Below are 13,524 nucleotides of genomic sequence, written 5' to 3'. Positions count from 1 at the left end.
ACTGAGACATTTTCAAATTCTTAGTGGACACAGCCTTAGAGTATTTAGGGAAGACTATCACATATTATTAATATCACTTTATTGATGGAGAACCTGTGGCAGGTATGAGGGAAGAACCTCTTCATGTTAGTCACAAAGCCAATGGCAAATCTGAGAGAACAGTCTTTTCTGTCTGAGTGTGTATTCAAGAAACCCATTACCCTTCCCATTTTTTCCTACATATGAAGAGTTGAATTCTAAAAAAGTATCAAAAAATTCGAAACCAAAGCACACTAGCAAATAAAACCCATAGAAATATGAACAGTGAACTGTAACAGATCATGCTTGAAAATAGTAGCCAAAAGTTCAGAATACAAAAGAAACACATTTCAGGGCACAAGAATAGAAGATAGAGCAGAACTTAAACTAGCTTCTTTGGTTAAGAACTACATCTTCAACATTCTCAATATAGATTTTCTCAAAAGAAGTAAAGAAACTAGTTTTCCTAAATTGATATCCCAGGACATTATTTTTTCTAGGGAAAATAAGCAAAGATAGAAATAATAAATGTTTAGAAATCTAGGCTATTGAAATAGTTTCCTTATATCAGTTTACAGTTTGAAAATAACTGATGACATCAGGAGTCTGGACATGTGTTGTCACTGGGCTTGAAGAGTTAAAGAAGCTGAACACCACGGACCTTTATGCAAAGTTCCTAGAGATGTGAGAACCTCCTTTTTTAAAATTTGCAGAATTTTTGTGACTGATGACCTTTAGTTACAACTAAATAAAAAGCCCTTGCAATCTAACATCTTCTGGGAGACTGCTCGGTCTTTTGGATGCTTTGCTGATATAAACTATGTAAGTGGTTTCCTTAGTAACTGTAACTAATCACTGTAATTATTTTAATATATTTGAAGTCACAAATACAGTTTCACAAACAACCCAAATGCTTGAGACAGGATGATTTGAAGTATTTTTCAGTTTAGAGAAATGTGTTAAGATGGGGAATTCATAAATGATAATTTGTATTTTACAGTTGTATTCACTATACTTTAGTATGTCCTTCAAATTGTAATTTTACACTGCTGATTAAGTTCAGTTGCTTATATTTCCTTGAGTGCTAGTTTGTGAATTATGACCATATGTTAAGCCCCCTGTTTTACCCTCTGGAATAAAGGCCATCCATTAGATTCTAAGGATGGCTTCTATTCTATGAAATTCATTCAATGTTCTTTTTCTAAGCTGAACTCTTTTAATTGACGAATCATCCATAGGAAAAAACCAACAAAACTACAAGGTAAAATTATGTGTACTTCAAACATTAAGAGTTGTTTTCAACAGAAAATTTTACATGTATGTCTACATTATGTTTTTCAGTTAGCTATATGTCAAAGAAAATATTTTTTTCCAGTGCACAGCATGTACAGCTTCTAATGAGAAGATACTTGACATTGATTATAAGGAACTTTTAAGCACTGTTTTTAATTCTTGTCAAACACCCAAAATGTTTATAAATCCCTTAAATATCTAAGACAGACTCCTAGCATAAACTAATATCCCCTCCACTCATATGAACAGATAATGGGGTTGTGAATTCCCAGATTAAATTTGGGTCATGTGCTAAAGTCAGAGTATTTACATTTGTGGCTTTATCTAGCTACAGATAAAGACAATAAACCAAATTCATCAGGAATTCAGTGGGGGAAGCATGAGGTCCTGTGGAAACATACATAATTTTTACCTCATAGATGTGTTCTACTAAAGGACCAACTTCTTCTTCTTTTGTAGGTTCATCTTTGGGCTCCCAGTTGTGAAGTGGCAAAATAATTGTTGGGGGGTGAGACACTCTGTAATATACAAAACAGTATAAAAGAGTAACTGTATAAAACAGGTTAAACAGTAACTGTTACCAGTGACTGATTGCATTAGTTTTAGAACAAAATGATGACCACTATAAAAACCTGAGCCCTCAAAGGCTTGTTATTTGGGCATATTAATTAGAATTAGGTGAGGTGAATGCTACAATGCCTCCAGAACATAGTAGATGGGAAACAGAGATATTGTGACTTCCATAAAGTCATAATGGAAATTGGTGTACTGAGAAACAGAATTCAGGACTAGACTCTAAAAGAGTGCTCCAGGCTTTTCAACTGCTTTGCAAACAAAGTGGCAGTTCAAGTATTCCCTGGAATATTGTCGCAAATTGCAACACATAAATAAAACATAAACAAAGAAAAATGTGACTTAATATTTGACATATTTCCAGCTGCTTTTTTATTTTTTCCTTTTCTTCTCTATCTGACCTTAAGAAAGTAGTCTTCTGTTAACATTTTTATTTGAATCACAAACATTTTATTTCTCATAAAAAATTGGAATTTCATTGTACCAGTTCCATTCAGATGCCAACTAAACCTCACTCAGGTGTTCAGAAGTTGGGAAATCAGATCCCAAGAATTTCTTTTAGCATGATGGGTCAGTTCTGGCACAGACATCTGTCACCTACAAGTGCTGCATGTAGCTCTTGGTGCTACAAGGAAATGGTGTTACCCTTTCTTTGCCAGGGTCAACTCTCACTCAGTTTTGCTGATTTATGGAGTCTTTAGCTGAAAGAAAATCCATAAAATTTCAATGTTGGTTCTGCCAAAGCTGGAGTTTTGCTAACAGAAAACTGTAAAAAAACAATCATTAATTTTTTAGAGTGTAAAATTTGAATACCATAATGGACTTCTAGGCACTGATGTTAATCACTTTGCAGTGGCCCTGCTGCAGATTGCCCCTTGAAGAAAAGATTGGATAGTTTTGTTGCAAATGCTGAAAAAATACTATTGGAAGGAACAAACTGTTCTTGATTACAGTTCTTATGTCATATACAATGAATGAAAATTTTCTACAGTATACAGCTTCTCAAAGCAGCAGGAAATCCCAGAGAAGAACAGCTTAATGCCATCCAGCTGAAGTACAACTTTTGGTGAAATTTGGTGTATTCCAGAGTATCCTAACTCTTAATACTTCCTTGGACTTCAAATTGCCAGCAGTTTGCACTAACAAGTATGCCACAGGACAAATTCACAAGCCTATCCTAACAATAAAAGAAACTCAACATATTAATTAAAAAGTAAATTCTTATTAGGTACTTAACCTAAGTTTCACAAATCATCTTGTTTCCAATATGAATTTTAACCATTGATTGCTGTTGCAGAATAGGAACTTCAGAGTGTTGTTACAAAGGCCAAGACACACAGACCCTTTATCTACCACAAAAAACTGCAAATCAGAAACTGTACAGAGACAAAAAGAAGAAGACATGAGGTTTCAAAACTCAGTGTTTTCTATTGCACTGTCAGGGAAGGATTCTTATTCAGGGATCAACAAAATGTATAGTATAAATTTAGACATTAAATTCAAATTATTGTAGTGTATATAAGAACATTTATTTTTACAGAATTTACAGTTATTTTGAGGACTTCCACTATTGACACGAAGAAGCAAAATTGGGTCAAAGAAAAACAAATTCACACTTTTTACTATTTTATTTTGCATTTAATTGAGAATATTTTTAACATTTGAATGATTTATTATCCAAAGATTTTCCCTAGACTTTTAGGTGACAATTATCATGAAACAGAAGTACTGAAAAATATGATAAACAAAGTATGGTGCACAGAAAAGGCTTTTATGGGGATATACAATAAAAATTCTGCCAGCTACAAATCCTCTTAATCCAAATTACTTCCTTGTTGAATCTCTCATTCCTCTAGCACTTTTTCAGCAGTGGGAGATAACCATGCCAATACTAAAACTCTTACATTTCTGAAGACAAAGAGAGGTAAGCAGAATAATCAAATCTTAGTTGTCAAAGCAACTGCTTATTGAACTATCTAAAGAGTTATGTTAATTTTCTTTTAAAGAGGCTGTTGAAGAAGATTTCTTCCTTTCTCACAGAAGAAGTATTAGCATGGTTCCACTGTGCACGTATATCTGCATGTATGCATACGCACAGTTTCATAAATACTTGTTTTTCCTCAGTAAAATGTATGATGCATTCAGTTCCACTCTGTGCAATTCTCAGAAGAGAAGTAAAGAAACTAATACAAGATATTTTCCAGTCCAAATGTGGACACAGTCTCTCTTTTATTTTTATCTAAGAAATAGTGAGCAATTCCCTTGGAACTGCATGTTTTAGCATCTCTGAGTAATTAGCAAAGTCTGTCAACAAAGCACTTGGGAATGCTATAGCTAATAAGGAAACTGAAATACTTAAGAGGAAAGAAACTGGAAGTCATTCAATTAAGTAATTCCTCTGTATTTAATAACCTGTTTCCTAGAACTGCAGGCAGCAATTCAAGCAACTTTTTCCACTTATCACCAAGCTCCTAATAACTGAGGATTCTGCGGTCATTTTGTGGTCTATCAATTTACATGTTACAGAAGGTTTCATTAAAAGGAACACTCTATGGCACACAAAAAGCATGATGGAAGAAAAGTTTCCAAAGAGTCTGCAAAGAATAAAAAGTTTGTAAGACTTTTTTAATAAAGTGAGGAGAGACTTCACAAAAAAAAAAAAAAAAAAAAAAAAAAAAAAAAAGAAAAAAAAAAAGAAAAAGAATCCACAGCACTGGAAGCAGTTCTTACTGGGAAGTCCTGTGTATGTAACCACAACTGTTCCAGTCCAAAACTCCAGCCTGTCCTTAGCCTGGGTGCTCACCCATGGCAACCCCAGCAGCTGCTGGCTCCCAACACTTTCTCACACATCTGTAGCCCATTAAATTACACTTTTGATTATTTTCTCCTCAGCCTCTACTTGTGTATTACACCTTTCGTATTCTTCACCTCTCTTTCTATCCAGCTCATTTCCTTAGATCACCACTAGCTACAGAGAATAAAATAATATTCTCACTTCTGTTCTTATTCAACAAGTTGTATTGCGAGTGCTCCTTTTCAGAAATAAAGTAATTAACATATATCCACACAGTCTTTGACTGCCAGCTTTCTTTTTTCCACCTGACTAGTTTTAGGGTCTTCTTAATCTGGAATACACTTACAAAATATGATGAAAAAATCCTTTTAAAATCCCTCAGATTTAGACTGAATATTAGACCAGATTAGAGCAGATAGATTGAATATTAAAGCAGAAAACATGTTATTTGACTTATTGCTAGCACTAGGTAGTCATGTTGTCTTGGAAGTGACAAGAATAAATACATTTTTATAAATTAAGAACCCCATAAATAAATAAATAAATTTAAATTTGCTTACACCTAAGGCAGCCCCTTGAGGTGCATCACATCAGAGACATCTGCCCTTCTTGCATCAGCCAAGCCTCATAGCCTGACTGTGGAAGTGAATCTAGGCCTTGTAGCTCCTGTTCAACCCTTGCAGAGCTGATAATGGTTAATGGGTTTTTCTGAGCTGTAGTTTCATAAGAGGAGATGAAGGAAATCTAATATCCCAGACATCCTCCTGACTTTCTCCAGGATGCCAGAATGGGAGTCTAGTTCCAAGATTTTACAGGGCACTCTAATATTCTTATAAAATCTTAGAATCATTTATGTTGGAAAAAACCTTAAAGATTATGGAGTCCAACCATAAAACTAGTGCTGTCAAGTTCACAATTAAATCATGTCCCTCAATGCCAGATCTACACGTCTTTTCAGTATCTCCCTGGATAGTGACTGTACCACTTCCCTGAGGAGCCTCTTCCAGTCCTTGACAACTCTTTCTGGGCAGAAGATATTCCTAATATCTAAACTGAACCTCCCCTGCTGCCACTAGAGGCCATTTCATCTTGTCCTGCCACTTTTTATCTGGGAGAGGAGACTGATTCCCACCACAATACAACCTCCTTTCAGTTATTTGTAGAGAGCAGTGAGGTCTTCCTGAGCCTCCTTTTCTCCAGGTTGAACACCCCCAGCTCCCTCAGCTGCTCCAGGCCCTTCACCAGCTTTGTTCCTCTTTGCTGGACTTGCTCCTGTACCTCAATGCCCTTCTTGTAGTGAGGGGTGCAAAAATGATGCCAGTATTTGAGGTTTGGCCTCACCAGTGCCAAGCACAGAGGGTTGATCAATGCCTGCTGGCCACACCATGTCTGATACAAGCCAGGATGCCACTGGCCTTCTTGGCCACAAAGGCACAGTGCTGCCTCATGTTCAGCTGGCAATTATCACCTAATTGCAGTTTATAGTTTCCAAAACTAAGCTGTATATGAAAACAGAGTGAGAAATTATCATCTTTGATCATATCCTGTGCTTGTTTAATTTTGGTGTACTTTGTGTCAGTGAACAGTTTATCATAACTCATTTCTTACTCATCCTTTCTCCCAAGGCCTCACTCTGCTCTCTATTACTACATGCCTTACCATAATGTGTTTCACATTTCCAGCCATAAAAGCAGTAGATTCTGTTTGGTATTCAGCATTTAGCATCCAAGTGGTTGCACAAGAAGACCTACACATATGAGCAGGCATTTTATATTAGTAACATCCATGCACAATTGGAATGCCCAAATGAAATGCTGGCTCTGACTGGTGTTACTGCAATGTGAGATTCTTTAGGTCGTTGTCTTTGCACAGACAGTCAAGTTTGTAGTAGCTCCATCCTGCAAGGCTTGCAGGGGTGAGACCCAGGTGTCCTAGATGGATAAGGCATTTGGGTCTATAATATGCCAAAAGATTCACTGCATGAGATTATCATATGCAGAAAGATTCTGTAAAAATAGTTATCATAATGAATTGAAATAGTTGAATGCTTACCCTCTGATCTGTACTTGAGCCACAGCACTGATGTTGATATGGAGGTTCACTAAGTTGCTGGTGGGATTTATCTTGTTAGAACTGGAAAAAATATGTACAAGTATTAACAAAGGTTTTATATCAGAACTCTAGATTACCCTATCACTCAACACACAAGGCCCACTGGGCATATCACAAAATGAGATTCCTACTGGCACTCTTCAGTCTTGTAGCACACTGGTATTTAAGCTGGATATTATTTGAGCTCATCACATATTTAATAATATCTTCATCTCAAGCTTCCTTTAAAGAATCCTGTGATGATGAATAAAATGATACAAATTTATTTGGCTCAGAATATCTAGTACAACTTGGCTATCTGTATAGATAAAAGTATTTTAATAGAATAGAACTTTGTTTCATACACTGGAGGAAGGCAGTGTTAATGAACAAGACAAGCTTTGTTAGAATAAAATTTATTTTTATGAGTCTCCAAACCTGTGACTTTTGCATGACTGAGTCTTTGGGGAAAAAGAACCAAGATCAACGTTTCCTTTCATTTTCTTATTTTCTTCCCTCCCCTATCCAATGTTTACATTTTTAAAACCACTTAGTAATGAAAACAGATCTCTGTGTTTAAAATCTAGAGCTCTCACTCATCTTATTGTCTTTTCTGATTGTAAATCCTTAGTAATCAATGTAGTTTCTCTTACTTCAAAAGGCTACTCCTGTGATTATAGCCCATTCCTTTAAAGAAAGGTTTGCAAGTTCAAATTAATGAAGATAGTGAAGTAATTACAGACTTAGAATTTATTTAATTATGAGATTAACAACACTAAATTTGGATTCTTTTTTTCAATCAAGTGTGGTCTTCCTTGTTCCATGAGCACCAAGTTTCTACTGCTGTCCCAGTTTGCCGGTATCACATCTGGGTACCATCAGTCAATTGGAAACATTCAGAGGAGGTCAGCATTTCCAGTGACTGACTCCTGAGGAATAAAGAGCTTTGATCCAAGCTTTCTGGTTACAGATTGCTGAAATTAAGAGCAGCTCTAATTTGTTTGTAAACTAATGCAGATTCCCATCAAACATTATTTGAAGTTCTAGGTAAAACTCTATAGCCATTGTTTTGAGTATAAATGTACAAAAATTGTTTTAAGTGCAAAAACTATAATACCACTATTTTGTTAGAATAAGCTGCTCTCCAATTTGCTTGTTTGTCCTACTTTCCATAGCGTTAAAATACAGATTTTGATCATACATATCTGCTATTCAAACCTTGTTCATGCTTTATGGCATTTTTTAGAGAAGAAAATAGTTTAAACAGAAGTGCCAAGACATCTCTCTTTCTAAGAGGTACATAATTGCATAGCAACATCCACATCAGAAAAGGAATGAGATTTCAAGATACTACTCAGCCTCTTGCTTGTTTTTTATAAGTAATGAACTTCAGTTTTGCAAACCAAAATACTTATTTTCCACTTGATGTTTTGAAGCAAATGCAAGTCCTCTCCTTTGAATAAATTAAAACAGGACTCAAATTCAGATGTATTTTTGCCTCCATCTAGGCAATTTCCTCTGTTTGCTTCTCGGAGTTCTGCTCCCTTTTTCTTTTAGGATTGTTTTATCTGTTCACCAAGAACATAGAAACACATGAACCATCCTGCTGCTTGTGAATGAATGTACAAAGCAGTGAGTTTTTACTGTAGGGTACATTCCCTATGCAAGAAATTTTACTCTTTCCTTTTTTGTTGTTTTTTAAATAGCTGTGTGCTCTTCAACATTTTCATACCAGTTTATAGCCCAACACATTTCCCTCCTTTACATTGTATTGAGTCACACTCATGGAGGAAGCATGAGATGTTGCAGTCTCTGGAAGTGCAGTCTTATTCCTTAGGAAATTCTTACTTTTTAAAAACTGTTACCTACATTCAACTCTTATTACCTAGACAGATTTAACTACCCAAAAAGCTCTGGACCTCCCCAGATTTACAGCACGAAAAGGGTGGTGACATGAACCTTGGATAACCATTTAAAACTACTGCTTGCATTAAGAAATGAATAGTGGCATGGACAGGGGGCCTACAAGGTAAGTCCCGTGTTTCTCTCCAGAGGAGCTCATGTCCAGGTTTGCATAGTCCCCAGCCAGATTCCAGGGAGAGGGCTGATGCCTGACCAAGTGCCTAATGGACTTCTGTGGCACTGCTGTGCCTTTCCTGAGTTTCTGCGTGTCCTTTCCCTTCAAGGGTTACATTATGGAGACATGACTTAAACATCTCAAATGTCTCAGTTATTTACCATAATGAACATGATCAAGGCCCTCATTAAAGGCCAGACATTAGCAATTAAGTCTCTGCATGTGGGGCAGAGAGGGCCCCATACAGAACTCCAGTGAGTATTTGATGAGGACAGATGGAGCAGAAGCCCTTTCACCTACTGAAAAAGTCCCAGGTTTGCTTTTGCTCTTATCCTAACCCAGCCCATTCTGTGGTTTTTTGTCTCTGTGGAAGCAGTACTGCTCAGCATAAAACACAAGATTCTACAGTATTAATATGTGAGGTCCACAAATGGGGAGGAATCAAATGGAAAAATTACAAAGGTTCACCTGCATCAAACTGAAAGTTCTCTCCATGCCAGTAAATCTGCTAAGCAGATTTTAACTGCTTTCCTTTGATTTTCTAAATTTTTGTGAAGATGAAGCATGTCTGGTTTAATTCAGAGCAAGATATGTTTGTGCATATTTACCTTTGTTACAAAATGATTACCGTTTATTAATTCTGAAGCATAAAATAAAGTTCAGATTTGGCAAATCTGCAGAAGATGCTTAAAAACTCGGTTAACCTGAATTTTAAAGAAATACCTGAATAACCTGAATTTTAAAGAAATAGGACTGATTCTCCTAATAGTTAATGAGGTTCCAACCTCAAAAATCCTCCTGACATAAACTACCATTGGAAAGCCCCTGTAATAATTACTGATACTGAAAAGGGACCTTATTATATCATAAACTTCACATGCCAAAAGGATTTAATAATTTCAAATACCATGCTCTTGATAAAATATCTAACCTTTTTATTTGCAGCTCAAAATTGATGCTGAAATCTGCATTTTCAAAATGCTGAACAGAAAATCGAATGCCTGTGGAGAACTGAGAAAGAAACAAAACAACAGGTTACTAGAAACAGTTGATCTCCTGATCAATAAAGCAGTACTGTTCAACATTGCATTTCACAGACTTATACTGGATACTGCTGCTTTTCAAAATTAGTATGAAATAACATCATCTAGTTGTTCTCAGGAAAAAATACCCTCCTGCCTCTGTATGTCACCAGATGGAAAACTTGGCTGGAGCGAGGAAAGATCAGAGGAATAGAGAAGAACACTCCCAAGAACACAGCAGTGGGCCCTTCTTCATCCAGACAGTGTTTGCTTTGCCAAGCCAAGCCAAAGGCAAATAACAGTTGTCTGGCAGCTCTGATCCCATCCTCCATCCATGCACACCCTTGTCCAAGTCTGCAGAGCCCCCTGCACTGTTTCTGCACCTGGCAGCTCTGCAGTGCCTGCTTCAGGTGTCGTGGGGCTGACTGAGCACCTGAGGCTAAATTAGCAGCAGTTCAATTTACTTCTAGTTTGATTTTTTTTTTCCATTGGAGTTCTGTTAAGAGGAATACAGCTTCAAAGTTATATTAGCAGTTCAATTTGCTACAACTTGGAGTGAGTGACCAGAGGAGAGAGTAAAACACACAGGCCCCAAAACTGAAGGAGGTAAGTGCTTCCACTGGTGCTGCTTTGTGTTTAAGCAGACCTGGCTTCCTCCTTTTGACAATTTCCATTTGCTTTGAAAGAAGAGCAGGGATAAGCAAACCAAGTTTATTCAGAAGAGAGAAGGGCTAACTAAAGAAAAAATATACAATAGCCCGTGGTGGGGTCTCTATAAGCCTCTTGTTGGACACATTTACAGCCCCAGTGTGTAAGTGGCACATGAGTAGCAGGAGATGCCATCTGTCCTCAATGTTCAATTAATTAAATTCTACTGCAATGTTTAAATTATTGTTTTTAATTCTTTCATCTGCATGTTTTAAATCTGGTAATTTTCAAAATGTGAATTTTTCAATTCCTACAACTTCCACTCCCCCTCTACCTTCCACCTGGCCTAATGGCAGAATTTTTTTCAGGATAACATGCACATTGTACTTGCATTAAAAAAAAAAAAGTATGGTAAAACATAGATACATTCTCCATGTGGACAAACAATCTTTGTGAGAAATTCATCAAAAGGCATCAGGAAATGAGGACATCATTCCCTCATTTCTGCCAATGTCTGACTGGACTGGGGGGTGGGGGGGAAAAAAAAAAGGTTGTCTGCTTGGCATCATTTCCTCAGAATATTTGAGGAAACCTTGTTAAAACAGGACAGGACACACCAATGTAGGGACTTAAATTCAACACCATTGAAGACAAGGAATTTTCTTCTGTGAATGTCATTTCATATGTTTAAGCAATTCCTTTTTCCCACCATTTTTTTTCATTCAATTCTCCTATTTCTTCATTTGCAGTGGTGCAACACAATCCATCACCAGAACAAAATGTACCTACCATGTTTCAGCTACTTTCAGCTGACTCAAGCTGAACCAATACTGTCATCATAAACTGAATGGTGAGTTCAAATCTTCGAATTCTGATGATCTTAATTTCATAGTTACAGTAGATCTCTCCTTTTTGAAGCAAAATCTTTCAGATGAAAAGACAGTACTCATTAAATTGCTCAAAATTTGAATAGCTGACTTGGGATAAAGATGTAAGCTCTTTTTTAATTTTAATTTTAAGCACACGTTTTGGAGATGATATTAGCAACTCTACTGATATTCCATTCACCTTTAAAAATATAATGACTTTTGTATTTTAGATAAAATATTTCCAGATATTAAACTCACCATTTCTCTTCCTGTTTTTACTAACCAGCCTAAATAAATTTGTTTCCACTTACAGCAGAAAAAACATTTGATGAACCAAAGATAAAATTTTCATCAGACAGAGCAGCCATGAACCGCAGCTCTGATGATCTATTACACCCCTGAGGCTTCATCCCCTATTTAATAGTGAAACACACTCCTACTGTACAACTCTAATAAGTTGCAGATGTTGTCTTTGTGTAGTCATATGACTTTGTTAATGTCATGTAACCCTTGACTTTGCTACTAATAAAATGGGGCAAGGATGCTCACATGCCCTTGCCGAAAACCCACTGAGGCCAAAGGAGTTTAACTTGCTTGAACACATAACTTAGCAATTATTCAATATCCTTATTTTAGTAGCATAGAAATTGTATCAGAATTGTATCAGAATTTATTTTTACTTAAAATTTTCAAAGTGAAGTAAGTTTAATTAAGACTGCATTATTTCCACGTTTGTAACATCATGTATCTTTGAAATACATGACATTTCTGCTATTACTAATAAGTTTTAACCTATTATGTTTGACAGAATTTAGGAGTATGCTGGGAGACAAGGTGTAGCTTTTTATGAAGTGTCTTACAGTGCTAAAGAAAGATAAAACCTGGTGCTCTTGAAGAATCAATTTGGTACATACCAAGAAATAGGCAAGACCTTCCAAGCCTCCAGTCTTCTAACCTTGTTTCTATTAATTTCTATAAACTTTTCTACTAGAATTTTCTCACTTGCTAATGCCACTGAACAGGCACTAGGAAGCTTGTCAGTCTGATCCATTTCAGTGTCATAAATAAGTATATTGAACAATCTTTGCCAGCGAGACGTTGTCAGACATTTAGTTTGCATTCTGGGCTATTTGGCATTGAGGTTTTCCTTACCAATTTTTTTATCTTCATTTTTACTTTTCCATCTTTTTTTTTTAATTTCAAAGATATTACTGAAAAGATGAAATACTTTTTGTGGCCAGTAAACAATTTTAAGGACACAGATGACATAATGCATTTTGAAGATGTAAGGTATCAGACAACCCTATAGTCTGCTGCAGTAATATCCCATAGATTATATTACAAAATCCCAACATAACCCTCATACTCAGAAGTTGATCTTCAAGAGCTCAAGAATTCTAGGATTTCAGGGTGCTGGCAAGTCATTAAGGTGACTCAATAGTTAAGGAGTTTTAGGAATGTTCAATTTTGACCTAACCCTTCCTTCCCACTCACAGCTTCCACAAAGAGTCCCTTTCTGACTGAGTATTTTGAGAATAACTGATCTCCTGCCAGAGCAGAATTGTTTTGCAAAACTGGAAATGGATCAGAGCAACCTTTTGAGATTTATGCAATTTGTACAAAGGGCTGGTATTTTGCTTTTGGAAGTACATTTGCCATCACAAATATGTTTGGACTGAAAAAACACAAGTCCTTTCACCTTTACTGAGCTTCCATGAGAGCTGGTTTCAAAGATAAATTTGGGATTTAAGATTTCACTTACTCTAATTAAACAATGATGCCATCTGGGTTTGTAATGCTCTACCTTGTTACGCTTCAATTTTAAAGGGATGGATTAGTTTGTTCTAAAGTAGAAAACCTTTGAATAAGTTATGGACCCTGCTGTTTTATTCTGCTACTTCTCTCTTTATGGAGTAGTTTGCTTAGTAGTATTTGGTAATGGAACATAGAGCAGTCCTAGAGTTGATTCTGAAGAGAAGAAGGATTAGTTATGCTGTGAAAATTCATAAAGAGACAGGCAAGAGTAGTAATGTTTTAGTGGCCACCAAATGGCGTTCCTGAAGGCTTCACACTGCTAGTGCTGGCAGTTTGGGTGAAGGATGATGTGGAAACAGGGCTTTGGATTCAAAGGGAGGAATA

The 13,524-nt window shown here is 36.4% G+C and overlaps 1 protein-coding gene across 1 annotated transcript in view; it reads right to left on the bottom strand.

The window, feature by feature from the left end:
• Window positions 1-13,524, bottom strand: part of ITGA8 (integrin subunit alpha 8) — a 113,644-nt gene that overhangs the window by 36,568 nt on the left and 63,552 nt on the right. Inside the window, exons 22-24 of the mRNA XM_030944060.1 lie at window positions 9,778-9,857; window positions 6,731-6,811; window positions 1,724-1,829 (exon numbers count right to left, since the gene is read on the bottom strand). Of these exons, the coding sequence (XP_030799920.1) occupies window positions 1,724-1,829; window positions 6,731-6,811; window positions 9,778-9,857 (267 nt within the window). The remainder of the gene's footprint in view (window positions 1-1,723; window positions 1,830-6,730; window positions 6,812-9,777; window positions 9,858-13,524) is intronic.

The sequence above is a fragment of the Camarhynchus parvulus genome, chromosome 2 (genome assembly GCF_901933205.1).
Source record: "Camarhynchus parvulus chromosome 2, STF_HiC, whole genome shotgun sequence".
Classification (NCBI taxonomy): domain Eukaryota; kingdom Metazoa; phylum Chordata; class Aves; order Passeriformes; family Thraupidae; genus Camarhynchus; species Camarhynchus parvulus.
The sequence above is the reverse complement of the archived record's forward strand: the minus strand, read 5'-3'. Positions and strand labels throughout refer to the sequence as shown.